General features: G+C 35.0%; 1 protein-coding gene across 1 annotated transcript in view; it reads right to left on the bottom strand.

Moving 5' to 3' along the window:
* Nucleotides 1–4,763: 4,763 nt before the first annotated feature.
* The window catches only part of LOC142350646 (uncharacterized), a 36,120-nt gene continuing 16,066 nt past the window's right edge, over nucleotides 4,764–24,817 (bottom strand). The window contains exons 3-5 of the mRNA XM_075402558.1: nucleotides 16,531–16,697; nucleotides 9,170–9,303; nucleotides 4,764–5,244 (exon numbers count right to left, since the gene is read on the bottom strand). Coding sequence (XP_075258673.1) covers nucleotides 4,879–5,244; nucleotides 9,170–9,303; nucleotides 16,531–16,697 — 667 coding nt within the window. The 3' untranslated portion in view covers nucleotides 4,764–4,878. The remainder of the gene's footprint in view (nucleotides 5,245–9,169; nucleotides 9,304–16,530; nucleotides 16,698–24,817) is intronic.

Genomic DNA, 24,817 nt, shown 5'->3' with positions numbered 1-24,817 from the left:
TGTTTAAATTGTGTTATAATTAAACGCCCTTTGTGTAAACAACATTTGTACCTAAGCTTTTTTGAGCGGATCTTGATTGTTCATTATATGAAACTCTTTGCAATGCATTGTAGCTCTATCGGCCGTTCTACTACACTGTGTTAGGCCGTTGGATGGTTTTGTACCGAATTAATTATCAATGCTATCACAAATATTCATCTGTATTACGCAAAAGGTGAAAAAAAATGCAATGAAATAATTCAGAGGCATGTGCAAGGTGGACACCAGTAATTCTAGGCCGTTCCCGATTAACTGTGTTCAGGCTGCCCGGACGGAAAATGCCTTTTGGTATTTCAATACCACAATTTGTTGAGCCATTTTTTGAGTTTGGCCTTATATTCTTTAAAAAACTCTTAATGCAAGCTGTATAAATACCATTTTTTAAATTTCCAATTGCACGAAAAAAAATTGATTAAGTCTACACCTTCAGAGTAAATTGATGCTTCAACACTGTTATTCGGTTACTTCATTCGTTTAATAAAATATCCTTTTATGTACAGCGTGAGATGAACAAAAGCTATACCCAAAAACTCATTTGATAGGTTCCTTGCATGGTTTTCTGAGCTGCCAAATTTAGCTAAATTTAATATACCAAGAAGCTACCATTAAGGGTCATTTAAACATTTTAAGATTTTAGGCTTCAGATGCTTGGGAATAGCTCTCAAGAGGTACTTAGTGCTGATGCTGTTCATACGGCTGAGGTAACTCCACTTCTGGTGACAATAAAAAAGAGCTGACTTTCGGGCAAGGATTGTGTTGCACTTAATTTAAAAAATGAGTGTACAAAAGATTGAATTGCAAGCTAATCTCTTTGCTGCCTACTAAAAAGAAAAATTTGTCAAGCAGTGATCGTGTCTGTTCCCAAAGTGTTCAAGTGTACATACAAAAACATTATACTTCAATTGTTACCGCAATTTTTAAATGCCCATTCTTCATTGCAAACCAGTTAGTAACAATCTAGAGTTTTGTTCAGTAACTCCGCCACTGCCGGTCCCCAACCCGGAATGAAAAAGGAGGAGGGTTTAAACCACAAACTACTGGAAAATCTCAAAAAGTCAGTCTTTGACTTGATTTGAGGAGATTTCCGACAAGAAATTTAAATTTCTTCAATTTCTACAGGTATTGTATGAATTTATATATTTTATGGACCTGAGAGCGAAAGCAATGGTAAAACCAAGCTTGGCTCATGAAAATAGTTATGAATTTTCCCCAATTCAGAGAAGATCAGATTCTGAATCAGAGTCGGATTCAGAGTCTGAATCAGAGACTGAATCAGAGAAAAATCAGAGTCTGAATCAGAGTCTGATTCAGACAAAAATCAGAGTCTGAATCAGAGACTGATTCGGAGTCTGGAATTCAGAGCGAAATGTGACCTGAATCAGAGTCTGAATCAGTACTGATAATTTCTGAAATTTACTCTGATTCAGTACTGAATTTGCTTTTGAGCTAGGTACGGGATTGTTTGACCAGTGAGATTACTTCGATATTTTTAATAATCCCGTAGATGCTAGCACGTGTGGTAATCCCGCTAAGTCTTTTGGGCGCCGCGACTGCGTGGATGTCCTGACTTCTTGAGAACTAACCAATTTCTTTTTCCACTTGGTACTGTCGTCGTTGGAAAAAAAAACAGGCTTTGTGTTTTAACTGAGTGAGAAAAATGAGCTCCACCTGAGATTTAGTCGAATCTGCAATCAACCCGCTAGAAAAAATTCGCCCAACCTATCAGAATTTTGTGCCACAACCTATGTTTTCCCTCTCCTAACCATCTGACGAAAGTATATGCCTATTAACCATATAACCATATATATGCTTATTAACCAATCTTTTTTAGCTGGACGCAACCAAGCTTCAGGTCTAGTGCTTTGCTAAGGGATAGTCTACTGACACAGAGATAGTAGATCTCTCTCCTTGGCAACAAATCGGGCAAGCGGATGCGTGTCAGAATTTTGATGAACTGTTGCTTCATCATAATCACTAGAAAGAACACTATCGGGGCGTTGATTACTTGCGTTAAGCTTCTAGTCTGATAGTGAATTACTATTGTTGTATCGCAGGACCGTTTGACAAATTGAGTTACCACAGAGCGCGTTATATTCTGAGGAACGTGTTTACTCAATCTAGGAAATCAATTTAGTTCAAACAGATGGAGTTGATCATGAACGGATCTAAAACAAGAGATCATTGTAGCAGTATTAGAATTATAGCAAGATTTTACAAGATATTCGTCTTGTATTGACTTTGTTTATAGTCACGCATATACTCACCATAGTCAACTCCAAGCATTTTCGTGTAAGAATTTCGCTCACCTCTATTACCAAACCTGGTTTTTAGGTTGGATTTTTGGTTTTTAGACCGATCAGAAAAAGTCAAACTTTTGGAAAAGTTTTGAACAAAATTTTGAAGTTCGTGTAATAATTTGATGCCGCAAACGTGCTCAAGATATTGAAGTTTTTACACAACCGTAACCTGTATTGGTCATTTTCTGTGTACTTGTTAATTCTTTGAAGAACCCAATTTGAAGCATCATATCAGTTAATAGCTAATAAACACCGGAAAAATTAGTGTTTCCTTGTTTTTCATTCCAGATTGTTACATGATTTTAAGATTGCCGTGATTGTAATGTACTACTTTTTTGTCGAGCTTAATGGCAAAAAATGCAGCTAAAATATTGACTTATTGATAGGAATTTCCTACCCACCCAATAAACATTTTTTCATTACCATTGTGCGGATATTTTATTGCATTATGGCACCAAATCGGACTAGCTTATTTAATAAGACTAAAGACCAGTGTTCAAAATCAAAATACGCCGTGAAAAGGTGGTTGAATATGGACTGATAGCGGGAAGGAAACCATTATAATCTGCATCTTAAAGACCTGTTCGAAAAAAATTGCTTTTTAATCCATTAGATTTTTTTAGTTGTTTTAGTTAATTTTCACAAACTGGTCAAAGGAAACTGACCATTTTGTACAGCCAAAGTTACTATTTGTTAGCTAAAATACAGTATCGAAATCAGGCTAAAAATATTGCTTTGAGTTATAATTATATTTTAATATTTGATGCTGTTAAGAAAATTAAACTGAGCTTTTATTTCTCAACACGCAAACTAAAATAATAGTTGATTTCGTTTTCATTATAAGCACTCGAAAAAAGTATGTTTAAACTTTTTTAAAAAAATTAACGCAAAATTTCTCAATTTTGAGTTAGCATGACGCAAAAAAGAGTTCCGTTAGCAAGAGTTAGCAAGAAAGCAGAAATTCAATCCCATTTTTTGCATATTGAAGGGTTTTAATGGGAGTGGAACACAACCATTTCCTAGTCTAGCTTCAGTTTCACCCATTACAATATAATTTAATATTATTAGTTCTCCAAAAATGTGTGTTTCACACATATTGTTAAAATATTGGCAATTGAAAAAAGGATGCACGCGATGATTTGTGAACTTTGGTTGAAAGAATATCTCGTCTAAATTATTCTCTTGATTTTAATAAGCCAAATTTTATTGTATTAACTCTTCAGCAGTATGCAATAAAATTTTGATCCAAACCATTTAAACACTTAGTGCATACACTAGTATTTATGGAAAAATTTATCTGTTCACAAAAAGCCTTGGATTTTGACATTTTTTCGAATTGAAAGTCCCTTCCTGTGGGGCATGCATTGATTGGGCTCAAAAAAACTATTCAAAGTCTAAAACATAAGCACAAACGATGCTTATTAAAACGATAACAAATGCAGCTTAAACTGGATAAAAAATTTTCAATTTTTGAAACTTTGCTGAGAATGGTCAAGAAATGTGCTATTTGTCGCAATCCAATTTTGTCTTTCTTGATTCGAGATGTTAGCGCCGTTTTAGTGCATCTTTTTTGCAAGAAACTCGCTGAGTGTGCTAAAATTATGGAGGAAACGAGCTGAAATACACTGAAAAGAGCTGATTTTTTTTAAAAAATCGGTTCAAAAATTTTACTTAATATTACGCTGAAATGTGCTGAAGTTTTGTGAGAAATGCATTCAAATTTAGGCGCATTTCCTTGTTGTTCCGAATTATATTTATTTATATTGACCCACTTTTTGGCAACGATTCCTGAATTTTTAACCATTTGAATTGCTCTTATATTAACGATCAACGTTTTCTAAGAAATGCGCTGAAAATATGTATTTATTGAGCTGAATGTTTAGCGCTTTTCTTACATAATTTCAGTGCATTTCTTTGTAGACTGTTCATTAAAATAAAATCAAATTAAATGGGAAGAATTTCAGGAATCAGTGGCGCAGTGGATTGACTGATGGCTACGGCTCTGCAGAGCAGGGTGCTAACATTTTTTTATTATACAGTGGCTTTCAGCACATTTCAATGCATTTTTATGTAAGGTTTTTGCGCTCAGTTCTTGGAAAAATCAGCGCATTTCAACGCTTTTTTTACATATTTTTTAGAAATTTGTCGACACGTGTTATGATTATCTATAGCTGAGTATTTTTCTGAGAATAAGTATGAGAAATGTATTAAATTTTTTTGTAAACTAAACTTATTTTGTGTTTTTATGCAAATGAATTTGGAAACAAGAGCTCATTTCATTTTGTGGATTTGTTTTTACATGCTGAATAAATTTTTGTATTTTGTAAAAAAAACTTTTGACAGCTAATATATGGTTCTAGTTCTTTGCAACGCAATTCGTTTGAGCCCTAGCATTATATCTATTCACCCCTATTCACTCATGCAAACTTTGACCCGCAAAATTTTGCAATTTAACCCCATTGACGATATTGAAAGTCTAAAGTATCAATTCACTGATCTGGCAGTTTTGTATTTAAAATCTTGCTTCTGGGTATTAATTTAGCTATCCCATTTTCTCTTTTCCTTTCTTTGAAGAATTTTTCCTCTGACTTTTTTTGTTTCCCCCCGTTCCACTGCTCTCCCCCACCTCGTAATTTTGGGAAGGTTGTTGTACTACATGTCCGCAAATCCAGGGGTGTTCTTTGCACATTATGTTATGCTTGAACCAGTGAAAGGTCAAATTCTGGCCCGGGTTGATGTAATCGAAAATTGCCGATTCTATTCCTGGAATCCCGTAGTCGGCATATTCCTGGCCCAAAATGACGTAAGGAGCACCGACTACAACTGCCATTATGTTTCGGGACAATTGACCTGGACCAAAGCCCACCTCCACGACCAGATTCATACATATCATTGGCACGTATCTCGCCTGAAAAAAACGCCTGTTCCTGAAATTTTACTCCTGATCTTTTACACCTCATAGAAATTTATAAAATTTCAATTTTTCTATTCCTAACATTACTGTTTTCTTAAAAAGGTGTCTAAATGATGTCAAAAGTTGGGCAAACTTTGCGATTATCTAATGACGCAACTCTATGGGCAATCGCACCCCAGTTGGAGTGTCAGAAAGTTTCACTACAATTTTGATAAATGCGCTCAACTAAAAGACTAAAAGATTTCAGGCCGCCTTTTATGTGTTCACATTACGGAATTAAGGTAAACCGTTGTTAAGGTAAGGTTAAGGTAAAATTTATCTTAACTTTACATTAACTTGAGATAGGTAAAACGTTAGCTTAACTTTGTTAAAGTAAAATTACCTTAAATTACTGTAAACTTTTGTAACAATATGCACTAAAATTGCCAAAAAAAGTTAGGCTTGTTTAAAAAAAACAAAAATATCTTCGAGTCGTAGAAACAGATGAACTAGACTATTCAAAAAACCTGATGCAAAAATCCGAACTTTTTTTCAAGGTGAAAATTGTAAATGGCCACTCTTGTTTGCCTTTCCATCCTGTAAAACGTCGTTCAATAGCAGAATAGCAGTCCTTCTGAAAATAATACCTGGTGAAAAATCAATATTGCCATTCAAATTAAACAGCATTCCTTAATAGACTCATTTTAAATCACATATGCTCTCTTCTGCCACAAGATAATATTACAATGCTGATAATTTGAGCCAGCCATTCATCTAATGTAATTTAATAAATAGGCTACACATACCTGACAAAATTGCTCAGAACAATGTTTACAAGTAGGAGTTAACTCAAAAACTAAATATAGATACTAATTGCTAACAATATACAATTTTTGAGTTATCTCCTACTTCTAAGCACGGTTCGGAGCAAATTTTGTTAAGGATGTTTAGCCTGTTTATCAATTTACATTAAACGAATAACTGGCTCAAATTATCAGCAGTATATAACTCATTTTGGCGACAGAGAGCACATGTGATTTAAAATGAGCATGAAACAGAATGCTGTTCAATTTGAAACACGCCATGCAATTTGCATCCAACGTTGAAACGTTTGTTGTAAATTTGTTATATCACAACCCTCGTTTAAAATAAAAAACCATATAATGACATAAGCTCAACTAGTTTGCTATGATTGTGAAGTAAATCAGAATCTTGAAGGTGAAAACGATTGGAACTTGACATGATATGGATAATAAAAATAAGGATTCCATTCTGTTTTTATTGTCGACATAGCACCCAACACTTGACAAACTAATCTCAAAATATCAGCAAATTAGGTCAAAACGTATTCTTGGAAAACCTGGAAACCCAAGAATAATACTTTAATTTTCTTTAACAGAGCAGAAAATTGAGAAGAAATGGATTTCAATTACTGCCTAATTCATTTGCAGAGGCATGATTTGCCCTCAATTGTTGTGTAAAATCCAAACCATTTCTTAATACATGGGAAAAATTAGATACTGCGAATTTTTGCCTATGTAAAGTTTTGACAAATCGTAGGCAATTGTTAGAGGTCGATAATCACAAGTAACATTTTCTCCTCTGTAAATCAACGTTGTTCTGCAGTTCTTTCGATACAGATGTTTCATTTTATTTCTATCATGTGGTAACTAATTGCATATAATAAAAAGTACAAAATAATTAAGAAAAGTACGCAACATTTAATGGAATATACCCAGAGAAACTATTTCCCTTATTTACCAAAAGCCTGAAAAACTTTTAGCAGTTTTGTGTAAACATGAAGCCCACATACAATTAGTTTTTTTGGATTATTAATTATTGGTTTTGTCTTGCTCATTACGGAATGTTTTAGGAAGAGTTATTCGAACGCTTCAAAATCATTGCATTCGAAAATGGGTGCAGGCTTTGCCGCGCTATGTAAAAAAATGAACTTTATAACATTGAAAAATAGAGAATATTATAGGTATAAAGTATTTTGTATAGGTTATAGGTATAAAGTATCTTTTCACACCTATTGCAGCAGTGTTTCCAATCATGTTGAAAAAAGACACAAATTATAGAGGTGTGTCTCTTGAAAATGCAGGAAAAATGTTTATTAAAATGAAAAGAGTATTTTAGAAAAATAAATCATTTTGTACACAATATGAAAATTCTCCTTAGAGTAACCATAAACTCAAGTTTACCTATTTTGTTAACCGCAGTTGCCAACACATAAGGCAAATAGGGAAAATCTCCTTGTTTTTTTGTGACATTGAAATATAATCTACAGACGAAACAAAATCAATTTTTGTTTAAAATTCGTATCAACAAATGTTCAAGATCTGAAATCAAAGATGAACATTCCAAGGGAAAAAATTTCGCCTAACCTATTATTACATATTTTTTCGAGTTCAGGCATTAAATGAGCTTGACGAAGGCTTAAGAAAACTTAATTTAATTGAAGAGAAAATAGGGAAGAGTTTGGTTAATTTTTTTTTCACTTTACTTGATACTGGCTGCCTAAATAATGTTCATCTTTAAATAGCAAAAAAGATGAAGCAGTTTTTTGAGTTTTTGAAGCAGTTTTTTGCGTTTTTGAATATTTTTTGAGTTTGGTTTTCGAGAAAGTTTTCGAAAAAGATAGTTGTAGGCAACTGTATGTGATATGCACTCGAAAGATGCGCAGATAATTTACACAATTAATTCGACATCATTTGCAAAAGAAAACTTTCATTTCTAAACAAAAAGTTAAATTAAAATTTGAAGTGTTTCTCATGTTTTTTGAAGTGTTTCAACTGCCATATAAAAAAAATTGCAGCTTGCTTTAAATATCTCTATAATAATTACAAATTGAATGGTTATTAAATATTATTTTTGATTCTACAAACTTTAATAAGTTTCATTTTAAGATTTCTGTTGCCTGATTTTGAAAGCAATGAAGCAGGATATTTCGTTGTGAGATACTTGAGATTTTTGCGTTTTCAGGAAGTAGCTCGGGATGAGCACTTACTTTATTTTTTATCATTTTATTTTGGAAATCAATTTCCAAACACAAAAATGCTTTTTCGTTTTCATCGTTTTAAATTCAATAAACATTGTTTGGGAAACATTGTTTTTCTGCGTGTGACTGCTGATCAAAATTTAAGTGCTTTCTCAGACACTCTACATGCTAAGAATTTCAAATCAACGTAATGAAGATACTGTCTTTTAAAAAGCAATGCTATGTGAAACAAATGATGTGAGATGAAAAAGTGCAAAATCAGTGAAAGCTCATAAAAAGTAATCCTGTCAGCTGATTCAAATTCAGGATATCCCTTGTTTCTCAGATTGCTTGTCATACATACAAAAACTCCAATTATCTTACCAAATCAATACCAGTAACCATCACACATTTTTTAGAGATGGTTAAGCAACCAGAAACGTGACGCTCATTTGGCTTGAAGTATGTTAGATACGGGAGTACATGTTGCTTTCAGTGAAAGTTTGTCATAGTGTATAAGGAGCGTATACACTTGTTTTTTGAAAGGATTTTTGGTTGAAGCCAAACCTCGAGCTTAGTTTACAGCGAACTTAGTTTATAGCGCGCGCGTAATAGGTTATTAGATTTCCAGTTGATCGTTTCATGTGCGATCAATGAAATACCTTTCCGTCATCGCATACGACCCTGGTTATCAAAAATGCACCACAAGTTAATGACAAAAAAAACTGTATATGATTGGCATGACGTCAAATATTGTTTATGAGACCCGGGTATTTGTTATTACCCATTGTTAAAAAATGTGAAAAAGTGCTTTACAGAGCAGGAAAATGCAGGATTCAGAATCAATACAGAAACTCTTCTGAAAACTTTCTGAATCAGTACTGAAAGGTATTATTATTCTGAAAATGTTCTGATTGAGTTCTGATGCCGACTGAATGGAAGGTACGTGGGATGATCTACCGATAGTATGTTGAGTGGTTTGTTATCCTCATCCCAATATTCCGTCAATTTATCCATGTACTGCTCAGGGTCCATCCTTGCCCTCAGATAACCATAGAGAAGATACTTCTGAGATTGCTCCTCACAACACAGAGCTAAACACAAATTAATTATATAATGTTTAACGGATCTACTCAGTCCCTCGCTTAATGAAAAGACATGTAAAATTTCACAACTCCCCCTCCCCACCAGGTGCTGTTTTTTACATGGTAACGTCTATATAGCTACACAAAACCGGTATGTGGGAGTCAATAAGACATATGGGGCCGCAACAGATTAATTAATGTACATTATTTGAACGTTTACTATATTAGGACTTGCGAGCATATCCAAATCAATGTTAAAATGACGTAATTGCGTTTTTCACAATTCAAGTTTTTATGATTCCTGTATTAAGAAAAAACGGCAACCTTTTTTATACGGATTACACCAACGATTACCTTCCTTTCTTTTCATTTGGTCCGTTTTTTAACATCATTGTTCCGCCCCTCTTGAGGGGGAGGAACTGTATACTCAACAGGGTTTTTTTTGTTCAGACAATTTTGGCCGATCGGTATATTCATCGTACAGAGTAGTGAGTGGTATAATTAAAAAGCCCATCCAACGTAGAATATGGAATTAGAAAAATTTTCTTGAATTTCGTTCGTTTTCTATAGCGAGTTATCGACGTTCAAATTTTTGTGAATATTAAACCGATTTCCGTTATTTTTTCACATTTCCGGAATTTGTGCCTAAAATTTAATAACTTTTTCTAAAATTTGTTCAAAAATTTAAGAATAGTGTTGTTGAATTTTTTACGAACGAAAAACTATTGTTGACTTTAATTTGATTTAATTTTTTTGGCAAAAAAATTTGGCTAGATATTTCAAAATTCAGCCTTTTTCATCAAAAATTGCACGAACTAATCATCTTTAAACCACTTTGATTAAATTTGCTGGAAGTTTGCTGGAAGTACACACACGAAAACCACTAACTAAATCTTTGTAAAATAGGGTCTGTCTTAATTTCGCTTCCATTGATACTGCACTGTAACTAAAATTTTGCTAATTTACTAGTTGATTATCAAAAATGCAGCAAATATTTTGATTTTTTAACTAAAAAATTATCTCTATCTATAACATTCAAAAAGTTAAATGTTCCTATTGGACGAACAGCATCCACAGGGCAAATTTTGAACACCTCTCGGACTAATACAATCCAAAATTAATTTGTACTGTAATGATTCGGTCTTTAAAAAAAATTCCGGTCTTTTTTCTATTAAATAAAGAACAGAACTTAAAATGAAATCACGTTGTTGATAGGTCCAATTGTCTTCCTAAGCAGCTCTTTAAGACATTATATGTGTCAAGGGAAGGTGTCAAAAGGGATTGTTGTCACAAAATCTGATGGGTCCGTTGTTATATAAAATGGGTCCCTTGTTACCAGTACAAAAGATCACATGTAAAAAAAACTAAAAATCAAATATTGAAAGAAGCATAAAATTTATCTGTGGAGCATCAGTTAAAACCAACAGACAATCAATTGATCACTAAAGTTTTTAATGAGTAGCGCAACTTTTACATTGTAAAGTTATAGAGAAGAAACGGCCTTCATACGTATGAATGGGGAAAAACTCATTGTTCAAGCACAAACTTGTAGCCTATAAACTCGAGAGGACAAAAAAGGTGAAAAAAATTTTGAGAAATTTACACAAAATTAAAATGAGTCTTTGCAAATAATAGTATACCAGATAACCTAGCGTGGTTCAAAGACTTTGAATTAGGGCCATATGCCTATTTGAAATTTTCTCTTGATAAATAAAAATTGCTCCGCCTACTCAGAGCAGACAAAATTAAGTTTCTTTTTTCTTTGTTCCTCTCAATTAATCAATGTCAAATAAGACTTACCATTTTTCTTCCTTCTATGATCTCAAAAATTAAATGCGGAAAACGAGACTACCAAAATCTCATTTAATGCTTAGAATTTTTCAGTTGAAATTAGGTTGAATATTCTTGGGAAAATTGACAAAAGAATTAGGAAAACGTGTGTTTTTAAAAATATTGAAAAAAAACCTTCAAGTTCGAACATTAAAAACAATAAAACCCTATACTTCTAAAACGTCGCATATGAAACAAAACGTTGTTCAACAATGTTATTTATACAATTTCCTTTGTAATATAAGCAGATCTGACGATTTTGCACGTGGAATGTTTTTCTAAGCAGTTTTTTATCCCGGGATTTTTCTTGAGCAACGAAAACAAAAAATTTAAAAGCATTTTTACCAAATTAAAAAATATTGTCATTAAAAATGTTAATTACAAGAAATGTCATTAAAAGAAATGAATCTGCACCTTTCCGTTCAAAGTTTGATTTCTGCAATGCTTTAGTCCTGAATACATATACACTTGCGTGAAGACTTTTTAGCTATAGAAAAACTCAAAATACCACAAATTTTGAAAATACCACATAAAAAATTAAAACAAAATGGTGAAGTTGTTTAATTTTTTTTAACTTAATCAAATTAACTTCATGGCGAAAGAGATAAATGAACTCTTCATAAAAAACAGATTATCAGAAATATCAAAAGAATACAAACTCGAATACTTGCTGGTGTGTGATTGCATCAAAAATCATGATCAAAATTGAAATATATCGTACCAGAAAAGCCTCAAGTTCACTCCGCTATATACCTGAACTTCAATTTTGAAAAAAATGCAAGCATCATTTGGGCTGGGATTTGCAATTTTTTAAGTGATTTATCATAGTTTTCGTGTGTATCGTACTAAAAAAATGATTCGTCATTAAAAAAAACTTTCTTCGTTTCTTTTGTTCTTTCGAAGATTCTGTGACACACTTTACCATTACGCAAGAGATTTTTATTATAATCCAGAAGAAGACCTAAAAATCACATCAAAACTCACAAATACTAAATGGAGGGATTCTTGTTCCGACCCCACTTGTGGGGGGAGGAACTATATACTCAAATGGGTTTTTTCGTTCAGACAATTTTGGCCGATCGATATATTCCTCGTAGAGAAATGTGAGTGCTATCTTTAAATATCTCGTCAAGCGTAGATTCTGAAATAAAGAAGATTTGTTTCGAATTTTCTTTTTCGAGGAGTTATCGAGGTTTAAACTTTTGAGTGAACACGGGGTATATGGCATGATTTTGTTCACTTTCAGCGCAATTTTTATCCAAATTAAGACTTCTTCTATAAAATATTACTTCAAAAATACATTTCACGCTACAAAAGGGATCAGTTATCATAATATACGAAACGCGATAGAAAAAAGCTAATTCTGTTCTCATAGGGAAGTTCACTATAAGAAAAATTAAATTCTTTTTGCGAGCTGTTTTTTTTTCATATAGAAAATTTTTCAAATTTATTTGTGTATATTTAAGACACTTAGAAGCTAGTCACTTTTCATGTCAAGGCCTCAGAATTGGAAAATCTCCTTTACGGTCAATGAAGCATAATGAACAAAAAAAATCGTTTTCAAGGAATCGTTCATGTTTTTTTTTGCATTCGACCCTGAGTTTTCATAATTTATAATGAAATTCTGCATTTCCTTTGAGATTTTAATGAATTTTGTAGACCTATGGGAACGAATAGCTCACTAAAACCGCAAAAACTTACTACTGAGCAATAACTGAAACTATCTAGTGCTTTGAGTCGACAGCTAGTGGTTGTTAAGACTTTTAAAAAAATTTCAGATAAATTTTTTTTGAACATTAACGAACCTTAATCTCATTTTTGTGAGATGTCAGTCAATCTCAGCAAAAACATTGCCCCCTTCCTTTCTAATGCAACCAAACTTATTATGGTTAGCGCCTTTATCTTCTAACATTTGGACTAATGGTTTCATAACTTCGATGCCACGAGTTTGCATCAATTTTTTAAGTAATTTTCGGATTTTTCTGAAAAAGTTTGGTTCCTTTTGAAATCACATTAGCCTGATAGAGATCGGTACCGTTGGCTCTGTTAGGGCTTTAAATCGACAATAGAAAAGCAGAAGATCTTTTGGTTTAAATGGCTTCGACACTTTCTTCTCGCACAATTCTACTGAACTTTTCCCATCCAGGCGTTAGCGTATTTTTTGACTTCCGTTAAGAGCTTTTGAATTTCAAGGCGTTGATACTACGGGTTTTCTTTAAAAAAACCTTGCTTTTAGTAGATTGGTTCATATTTGTCGATTTTTTGATATCACATTGTTAATTAATTAATGTCAAAAATTTTTTAATCAACTGAAAGTAGAAAAATTTTCACTGAAAAATTGATTTTCAGTTTGCTTCGGCACTTTCTCTCATTTTTTTCTGAATTTGCTGTTTTTGCCTGTTTTTAATGTATTCCCTGTGCAAAGGTAAAACGCTGACGGGTCTCATAAACTTCTAAATAAGGGTTTACTGAATGCCATGATTCAATACAGTCAATTTATAGCAAATAGTCTTATAGTTTTTTATATTATGTTGTTCTTTTCGTTTTGTTGATCTTTTCGTCAACTTGTAACTTGTTCTCATCATTGAGAGGTCCCATCCATTTCCTTGTAATTCAAAAAATGGATTGCTTATTAATTTTTTGGCCGTGACTGTTTTTTTTTGCCTGCCAAAATGAGTTTTCATAAAAGTTTTGCGATCGGTCAAAATTTGTGTTTCTTTTTCTCTTCTCTTAGCACATTTGCGTAATAACAGATCCCAATGATTTTCAAAGGAGGCTCAAATGAACTTATTTAATCGTTAAATATAATTTTAGCTGGATAACTGTAAATAACAACTAAATTTTTTAAGAAAAAAAAACAATATTCTTCAGAAAACAGCTAATGATTTCAATGGTTTCAATAATTTATGTTTTTCGCATATTGTTTGTAATTGTTTGATTTTTCTTCATCTTTAGTTTGTTCCTATGGCGCAGTCTAAACTAAGACAAGTCTTATTGATTTCATATTGACTTTTTTGGTAAGTTCATCGAGGTTTATATCGTTAAAAGCTAATGATTTTCAAGATGCTTGAAAATATTTGTTTTAAAAATAGTGGGTTGATTCTCAAACCTTGCCTCATTATTTTTATTTTTGTCGACTTGTTACCGAGTCTCATTAACGAAAAGTCCTATCTGTGCTGTTAAGAAGAAGTAAGTTTGTAAAAAAAGGTTTTATTTTTTTGCAATTTGACCTTGTTACTAGGTGCTTTTAATTTTAGATATTGAGTTTTTGCCCTGAATTCTTAATGGCCAATGATCTCGTGAGCACCGATGATCTCGTGTGCGCTGTAATTAGTCATGGAATTAAGTGGTGGTTTGGGTGCGTAACAATTTTTTTTTTTCAAATCAAACATCTGTTTTTGATTTTCTCTTCATCTGCTTGACAATTAAGTCAAAAATGTAGATGAGCACGGGTCAGAAAATCTTGTGTGAACGCACAATAAGGAGCCTTATCGTTTTTTTACCTTAGAATTTACCCATATTCCAGAATTATCCAAGGCTACTTTTACCCGACAATTTCTTGTTGGTACCTAATTTCATGTCAATTAAAATGAAGCTTTGGAATGTATATACTTTTATTATTTTACTTTTAAATTTGTAATTTTGCGTGTGCAAAGAAAACCGAAATTTCATAAACAATATTGTATACGTGTGCGTGTGCTTATGGGAATTTTTTTTTTGTCATAGAAATCATGGACACGTCTTTAACTCATCTTCAACCCAACTGCAACACAACAATTTGATCTGCAGCCCAACTTCAACCTAAGATATCGGTAATAAAATCAGAATATCAAGAAAAAGCAGTCAATTGAAAAAGCGGAAAATTGAAAAAATGAAGATCAGCGAAGATAGAAGGATTGTTTTCTTGATGCTCAGAAAAATACTTTTCTGCTGTTTTTCAATCATTTTGTCTTTCGCTTTGTTGCCGATGTACAAAATATGTGTAAATTTAAATATTGCGACTTTTTTAGCGTTTTCTTTTTAAGTTTAAGGTCTTTCTAAGTGTAAGGAGATTTTTTGCGAACAGTTATTATACAACATTCTTGCTAACGAATGGTTATCTGGCAAAATCTTGCAAGATAATCATTCATTTTCAACAAGGGATATAACCAATTTCATAAACATTGCCATTATAGAAAGTCATTAATTTTTTTATGCAACAAAACTGTCCTTTTTATTTCAAAGTTTGATTTTAATAAATTGAAATGCATTGGATTTACATAAATTTACATTTGACAGTTTTCCAGTTAGCTTTAGAAGAATTCATAATATCAAACAAAAATTTGCATTAAAAAATTGAAATAAAAGCGTTGAAATTGTTAATTTTTCTTGAAACTATTAGAAAGCAGTTAAAGGCAAACCAGACAAATATTTTTTTATTAAAAAAAAAGATTATCATAACTATCAAAAAATTGTAAACACTAATACTTGGTGAATTGTGAGGTTGCATCAAAAATCTTGTACAAACAAACAATATCTCGCAAAAGAAGTGACCCACGTTAAATCTTCTTTATGCGCGATTTTCATGTTTGAAAAGAGAGCATGAATCACTTGGACTGGGATTTAGGATTTCTCGTGTGATTCATATTAGTTTTTCTTTTTTAAATCCAAAATGAGATGCACTGTCGCTCAAAATACCTTAGTTTTTTTGTTTTTTGAAGACTCTTTGACAATTTTCGCAGAAGTTTCGAATGAAAATCCACTAAATTGCCTGCAAAAAATTCCATCAAAACTCACGAAGTCTAAATTTGTTTCGAGAGTTATCAAACGCCACTTTAACACGACAAATTGCTTGTTGGTGCATAATTTTTGTCATCTACTATGAGGAAGATTTATAACGTATATACTTTGGTTAAGTGGAAAACGTCCGTAAATACATTCTTCAAAAAATTCGGCGTTTTGTGGAAACGAGCAAAAACATTTTGAATTTTGTGTCAACTTTTTTAAACGATGACAACTTGTTACTCAAATAGTGGAAGTAAGTGTGATTTTTGTGGAAAAGGCATGAATAACATCACTAGTTTTTACAGATGAACGTGAACAATCTCAACGATTCTAAGCAAATAATTAGCTTCTATTGCCCGAGATTTATCAGTAATTGTTGGAGACTTAATTCAAAGACCTAATTGTTCTTGTAAATGGTGATATGGGCAACTGCAAAACGGCTAATTGTAATCGGATTTCTATATAGCGCAATTCTTACAAAATTTCAGCGCATTTCAGCACAATTCAGCGCATTATTATGTAAGGATTTTGCATTTCAGCACATTTCAGCGCATTATTATTAAAGGTTTTTGCGCTGAACTTTTTGAAAAATGAGCGCATTTCAGCGCATTTCTTACATAATTTTCGGAAAATTTCTCGAACCTGGTCCTGTGGGGTCTATCATGTTGATGATGTCCCATCTTTCTTTGATCAGGACACTGAACCATGCCTTGGTTGCACTCGGAACCATGCCATTTTGAAGAGTCGTGTTCAGTTCGCTGCTGTAACCCACTTTTCGCGTTCTGTATGACTCCAAACAATAGACTCGGCTATAATACAATCCATCATATAATGACAATTGCAGTAATCAACAAGACTTGTAATCTAATAATATATTATAAATCGAGGGGGAAATAGGTTATCCTGAGTTATATATTTTAGTAATAGAATATATATTTTCGAGCATATATCTTGTTCTAATAACTGTAACCCTTCATTAAGATAGCTAAGCAAAGCAAAACGTCGAAATTTTAATTTTTTCTCCTTTTTCGCTGGTCGAGGCAGGCTAACTTACAAGAATTTACAAGTTTCTTACGAAGGATGGTTAACTTGTAAGATCTTATAAGTCAGATTTCTAACTCATAAGAATTTACAAGTCTGATTGCTACCTTGTAAGTTTCTTCGCCATGAGGGTAGAAATAGTTATTTTATTTCATTTAAATTTTCAAATCTTATTATGCCAGTCATTTGTGTGATAAAAAATCAAGAAGACATGACAATTTGGATCTTTTCCGTTTATGCCCCCAGCCTAGTGGGCACATATTATTTGCACTCCCAGACGCACGTGCCATATTTTTAACTAATGATTTTTTGTGCAGTGACAGGTGCTCTGTAATGAGGGTGCCTATCGTACGGGGGGAGGTCACAAACGGAAAAGATCCGACTATTAATTCATAAAACGTTTGTGTGTGTGATGTAAATACAAAAAAATTTTAAGGAACTCTAAAAGGACCCACATGGACCCGAAGGAACTAACAAAGAAACCCTCTTCAACTTGACAACGACAAGAAATAACCAAAAAATCAAGAATTTTGAAGATCAAGTAATAATCACGAAATTTTGAAGAAATGAATATCAAAATGAAATTCTTCGAAAAAAAAAGAAGATTGAAGCTGGAAGGATTTTTTTTTGATGCTTTAGATTAAAATTTTTCTGACGTTTTCTCTTTTTATGCAAAAATGCGTGTCGGTGCAAAAAGTATGTGTAGATTAATGTTCAAGAGCCTTATAAGATCATATAGTAAAGTTGTAAGAACTTACAAGTTGGCTGTTTGACTTGCCAGAACTTGTAAGGTTTAGTCAGTAAACTTGTAAGAACTTATAGGTTCGTTGGTAAACTTATAACAATTTGCAAGAAAATTTTATATGGCTATGCATAAACTTATAAGAACGTGTAAGAATCATGCGAGTTCTTACAAGTTAACTATCCAGTCCCGACCCGGAATTTCTCGAGATATTCTCCCAGAAAGTTATTTTTGATGCTCTTATATGGCTCATTCGGGAATTATTTGAATCAGCATAAATACAAAAATATTCCCCTCAACCACCCCCCCCCCCCCTCCGCCCGAAGGAATGAGATACGTCAATTGCTTTCAATTAAAATCCTGATTTGTTGATTTGAAAAAGTTTGTAATGTCACATGTATGGTGTCACGAAATATCAAGTCAAATGTGCATTCGTTTCCAAATCCCATGGCCATAGTAGTTATAGACCAAAAATCCTTACAGTTATCGAATGACATTTTTCACATGCATCAAACTTGATTGCCTAATTAATTTCAAGAAAATTACACAAGTTGAGCTATCTGACAACCCGGGCCAAGGGTTTTTCCAAAAAATAACGGTGAAAAGAGTGAAAAAGTAAAAATTAAAAAAAATTACACCCCTATTAATCCGTTTAATTAAGGGTGGAATAGGGTAACTATAAAAGGGTAATTTGGAAAAATAATGGTGGAAGGAGGCAGTGAGGATTGAACCCCCTGTATCTTTTCTCTGTCGAAAATTTTTTGATCACTTTGTGAATTAACCCTTGCTTCAACTGATACAATACTTTTATGTTTCATTTTGCTGATAATGGTAATTGTGTAAGCATGTAATTTTTTATCAATCCAACCTAACTAAACTCTTTGTAAAGAGAGTGAAAAGAGTGAGAAAATTGCGTAAATACAGTATAAATTTTCAAAATTTCACTTTTACACTCTTTTCCCCGATAAATAGGAGTGGAATACGCATTACAACCTCATCCCCGCTAATTAGGGGTGGATTCATGTTGCAAACTCGGCCTGAGCAAAAATTATATACATAAGTCAATATAACAGTCCACTCAAATGTAAGTTAACGAAATTGTACTTGTCAGAAAAATTTGAACCGCTTGCTTTCGACTGACAAGCAAACGAATCAATTATAACAACTAATCTAAACCTAAATATCAGTCATTAAAATAATCAGTGATTACGTTTTTCACAGTGGTAACCATTTACGTTGACGGAAACAGATAAACTAGGATAGTAGTGCAAATCCAATTTGAGCAGACGTGACTTAAAAATAAGTTAACCCGGAGTTGGGTGCCACAGTGTTTCAGCGCTGATGAAGAAAATATCAATAACAACCATTACTGAACCATTATAAAACCTGTGGTGAGACACCTACTCACACTGCAACCAAGACCTACAAGTATTAATATGAACTCGTATAAAAGACTCCTTATGTTACTATATTATAACTGTTCGTAGTTGTAAATATGTTGCACGCTTTGTTAGTTCATTTACTGGTTGTACCAGTCATCATTCGTACGCTCCAAATGGAACGCAAGTGAGAAGCGCACATGGTGTCAAGAGAGATCTTAAGCAAAGTAAAGAGAGAGTTAATTCTTATCGCGCTAGCCTTTTACAGCCTTAAGCCTAGCAATACACTGATCTGCACAACGAGCTTTTGTGCACACAACATGGCGCAGTCAGCAGCTGCTGTAACAATAGCACGATCCCCAGTGGGTATCCCATTCTTCTGGGAAACCGGAGATGAACCCCCAGTGGAATGGCCCATATGGGCAGCTACACTAAAGTTGGCAATAATGGCCAAAAACTCTATAAACGTGGACTCACTACTAAAACACAAACCAGACACGAAAGACTTGACTTACCCAATAGAACCGACATACGAACCCCCAACTGAAAACGAAACACAGCCACAACACAGAGAAAGAGACCTACGAAACAACAAGCGAAAGGTGGACTGGGACAACGATTGCAAACAGATCGCATTCAGAGGCCCCACAGTCGATGGAATACCGTGGGACGAAGCTGACCTGAAAATGCGCAGCTTAATATACTTAAGTTTAGGAACAGAAGCCCAACGAATATATCAACAACGATTCCCCCACTCAAACATTGAACGAATCACAGTATTCGAATTGGCACATGAACTCTCCCTCTCCTTCACACAACCCCGCAACATAACCTACAATCGTTTCCTCCTTTTTACTTGCAAACAAAAGCCCAACGAAAAACTCGAAAGCTTCCACTGTCGCCTAAAAGCCCTAGGCGCAAAGTGCCGCCTAGGATCTGCTGAAGAGGACCTCATCAAAGACATCTTTATAGCTTTCATGACCAACCCTGACATACAAAGAGAACTCCTGATGGAAACTCGAACAGCACAGCAAGTCCTTGAATTCGCCCTCAACCGCGAAAGAGGCCAAGAAAATCAAAAAGCAATAAACTCCCAACTCAGTCGATACTCCCCATATGCATCGGAACAAATATCCAACATTACATTTACCCCAAGGAACACCTCATTCACACCCAGATCACGACCACTCACACGGAACACCCAGACTCAAAGACCCGCAATCAACCCAAATCCCTGCCGACGCTGCGGAATACAGTTCTCATTCGAGCACTTGCAAGTGTGCCCAGCAAAAAAAGTCCAGTGCAACCTATGCAAAAAAATAGGACACTATAGTAAAGTATGCAAATCAGCAAAATTCATGTGGCAAACACAACAAATAAAGCCACAAACAACCTCACCCCAACAAACATTCCCACAAATTAGACGAGTCAGGAACATTAGACCCACGCATGAACAACAACAGGAAGAACAACAACTCCAGGATACCCGAACGGAAGCCACAGACGAAACATTAGATCTTGAAAACACGTTCTACATCCAGGAAGTATTCGACAGCTGGAATACTGTTAACTTCGTACATCCAAATAAACTTCGTCAACGCACACCCACAAAAACTATCCCCAAACATCTCAGATGAAATCTGGATCAAAACATCCACAGACACGTTCGAGACAAATTGGCTCGCAGACACAGGCAGCCCTCGAAGCTTCATCTGTAAAGCGGAAGCGGATAGGATAATACAAATGTGCAAATCAGCCAAGTGGAAAAAACCAACCAACAGCCAGACCCAGTACAGATGCTTCAATAACATAGAGATCCCTATAACTGGAATAATGCAGATGAACCTCCGATCGGGACTCCGAGAAGCAACAAACAACGAAATCCTAGTGGTCAACGCCAACACTGTGAACTTGATGGGACGAGATATATTGGGGAAACTTGGATTTGCCCTCTCGCAAAATAAAGGTACAAATATTAACAACATTAATTTGGATGATAGACTAGAAATAAAAATCATAAAGAAATTCCCACACCTCTGCTCCCGTTTGGGAAAATCCAAAAACCACATTGCTAAATCAACGCTAAAACAAGACATCTCACCGTACCAACACAAAGGCCGAAGGGTTCCACTCCACTTAACGGAAAAAAGAGATAAGGAGATACAACATTTACTTAACACAAACCAAATAATAAAACTAGAAAAATGCTCCGACCAGGTCTTTTTAAGCCCCGTAGTAATAACAGTGAAACATGACCAATCCATCAAACTAGCACTAGACTCAAAACTACTGAATGATGCAATCGATAAAAATAAATATCAAACGCAATCCACCGACAATCTAAAGGACTCAGTGGCCAAATACATCTCAGACAATTAGAGTAAACAAGGCAATTTCCTATTCTCGAAAGTTGATCTAAAATACGCATACAGCCAAATCCCACTACACCCCGAAATTAGAAAACATTGCAACTTCAACATCCTCGGGGGCAAATCAACTGGCACATATCAGTTCGTAAACGGATTCTACGGTCTAAGTGATATGCCTGCCACATTCCAAAAAACGCTGGACAAAACGCTCGAAAACATCGACAACAAATTCAACTTTTTAGACGACATACTAATCATAACAAAAGGCTCCACCCTTGACCATGAACACGATATATATAAGGTCTTATCCAGACTTGACAAGGAAAACCTAGCCATCAAATTAGAAAAATGCGAATTTTCCAAACCCTCAATAACCTGGTTAGGCTACAAAATAACCCAATCGGGAATCTCCACTACAGTAAAAAAGACAGACTCCATAATGAACCTAAAACCTCCTAACACACTAAAACAACTTCGTTCCCTTATGGGCTCAATACACCGACTCATAAAATTTATACCCAACCTAGCCAATCTACTCAACCCCATAAGACCCCTGCTAAGAAAAGAAAACATAACAAACAACAAAATACGTTGGGAAGAAATACATACAACAGCCTTAGACAAAATAAAGGCAGAAATCTCGAAAATTACAGAGAAAAAACACTTCGATAAACAACGTAAAACACGTCTGAAATGTGACGCGAGCCACACGGGACTTGGAGCGGTATTAGAACAACAATACCCAGAGGGATGGTTCCCCATAGCCTAGGCCAGCCGTTTCCTAAACGAGGCAGAAATGAAATATAGTACAAACGAACTAGAACTACTATCAGTAGTTTGGGCAACCAACCATTTCAAATATTACTTACTAGGATCAAAATTTGAACTAATAACAGACCACACAGCACTACTTTCTGCACTTAAACCCAATCGGGCGAATAAATCACGACAAAGTCGACTGATTCGCTGGGTAGACAAACTACTCCCATATACTTTTTCAATTCAACATATACCGGGGAAAGACATGGGCTTCACGGATTACCTAAGCAGAAATCCACACCAAAAACCTCCCCCAATAAGCCCAGATGATGGACTATTCGTAATAAACAGAATTAGAGAATTTGCTTTCACACTTTTGAACGAAGAACGTAAACACAACATTTCAACCAATCAGATCGCTACATTCCGACTAGCGCACAAATTACATGACGCAATTAACAACGCTCAGTGCGATCAAAATAAAGCGAACGCTTTTTGCCATTTCTTTGCCATAAACAGTCACACTCTTTCTCGCTAGTTATTTCAAATTCACATTCCAATTCAAAATTTCAAAGTTCTACACACAAAAAAATCCAGGATCTCAAAAACATCAAAAATTACTCCAACACAAATTCTTCTAACTTCCCAGACAAACAGAAAACTCCATTATTCTTTAATCCCAACAATTACTGCTTACAATCCAGTCCTAAAATAAACGTGGTCACAAGAAATAGACCGAATCTCAATACATTCGACAGACAAAACATAAAACGAGCCAGAAGACAAAAAACATTAACAATGTCGCACAATAACCTCAAACCCCCCCCCCACTCAAAACACCCCAATCTCAGTGGCAACCCAAACGGACAAAACACCCCCAACCTCGAACCTAGGACAAGGCCGAGAGCCAATAGACGAAAACAAACATGCCCCTTTATTCGAGTTTGAGAACGAAACGGCCCCGAATTATCGACTCAACCTCTCCCGTGTATTCGGCCAGGAATTCCTAGCGGAGGCTACCCTCAAAGATAAAAACTTACAAAACATTATTCGGTTAGTAAAAAACCACAATTGGGATCAACTAAAGCTAGTTTCCAGATATTATTACAACCTACGAAATGACCTAGCCGTAGCCCGATCGGGATGCCTGTTGTACGACGGCAAGCTAGTTATTCTCCACCAACTCCAAAATCTGGTCATCAACGCCGTACACAAAACCCACCCGGGCCAAGTGGGAATGATCAGATTGGCGAATTTGATCTGGTTTCCCCAGATACACAGGACAATAGCCCTCAGGGCAGAAAATTGCAAGCAATGCTTAGACCAAGGTAAGAACCTAAAACCCATAATAAGTAAATCAAAATTAGGAACACTACCTAAGTTAAGTGAACCCAATGAAGAACTACAATTAGACTACGCTGGACCCATTGTAGACATAAAAAACAATAATAATGAACATTATATACTGGCCGCGGTAGACCGATTTTCACGTTACCCATCCGCACTAGTTCACACAAGTTGTGACACACAAACGGCAATACAATTTCTAGACCAATACTGTAAGTTCCACGGAATCCCACGCAGCATCCGCTGCGACCAAGCGCAAGCATTCAAATCGAGAGCATTCGAAATATACTGCAAAGATAAAAACATTAAACTAATATTCTCCCCTACACACGACCATCGCGCTTCAGGAATGATAGAACGTTTGATACAAACATTAAAACGAAGACTAGCAACCATGAACATTGACCCCATATGAGACAACACAACCATAGCAGAAAAAATAACAGAAATAATTGAATCCATTAGACTAATACCAAAAAGAATCACTAAAATTGCCCCTTTCCAGGCACATTTTGGCAGACCGAAAAACACGGAACTATCTAACATCCTTAAAACACCCAACACAAAAAACCTATCATACAACAACATAAAATCGTTTTACTTAGACAAACGACTACTCCAGAACCCAAGCCTGACGCCGGCCGCGATCTGGGACAGGGACACCAACTCGGAAATTAACCTGGACATCCAGTACCGACAGGACGAGCCGACCCACCAGGAATCCCAATCGGAAGTATCCCAGTCGTCCGACACTTCGGAGTCGGACAATGCACCACTGTTGCCTCCCCAAAAGGGTACAATAATTCCGTCTAAATTTATATTCCAAATAGGAGATAAGACCACAATTATTGACCAAACACGTCGCAACCTAGCACGAAAAACTATAAGAAGAAAAAACCCAGAACCACGAGGCATGCTAAAATCCCTCTGGTCCATAATACCAGACGGCACAATAGTTGATTACTCCCCTCACACCATAACCATAGACACTCATAATCGCAAAAATACCGTGATACGTAACAATGACATAGCAATATCATCAGAAACACGCCCTGTTCCACAAGAACCAAAACTACGCCTTATAAATTTCGTAGCTTGCAAAACAATTGGAGAATATAACCGGAACAAACGTAAAATAGAAAAATTCTGTTTAGCGGAAAAAGCACAGCTGTCGAAGACATCCCAAATGGGCGAAAACTCAAAGAACCCAAGGCTAACCGCACAACCCAACATTCAACAACTCCGCAAGCGAAAGGTCAACAATGAAGAAACGAGTTCCCCAGCAAAGACAC

This window comes from Convolutriloba macropyga, chromosome 12, assembly GCF_964194025.1.
Source record: "Convolutriloba macropyga chromosome 12, txConMacr16.3, whole genome shotgun sequence".
Classification (NCBI taxonomy): Eukaryota; Metazoa; Xenacoelomorpha; order Acoela; family Convolutidae; genus Convolutriloba; species Convolutriloba macropyga.
Note: the sequence above shows the minus strand (reverse complement) of the source record. Positions and strands in the feature narration are given on the sequence as shown.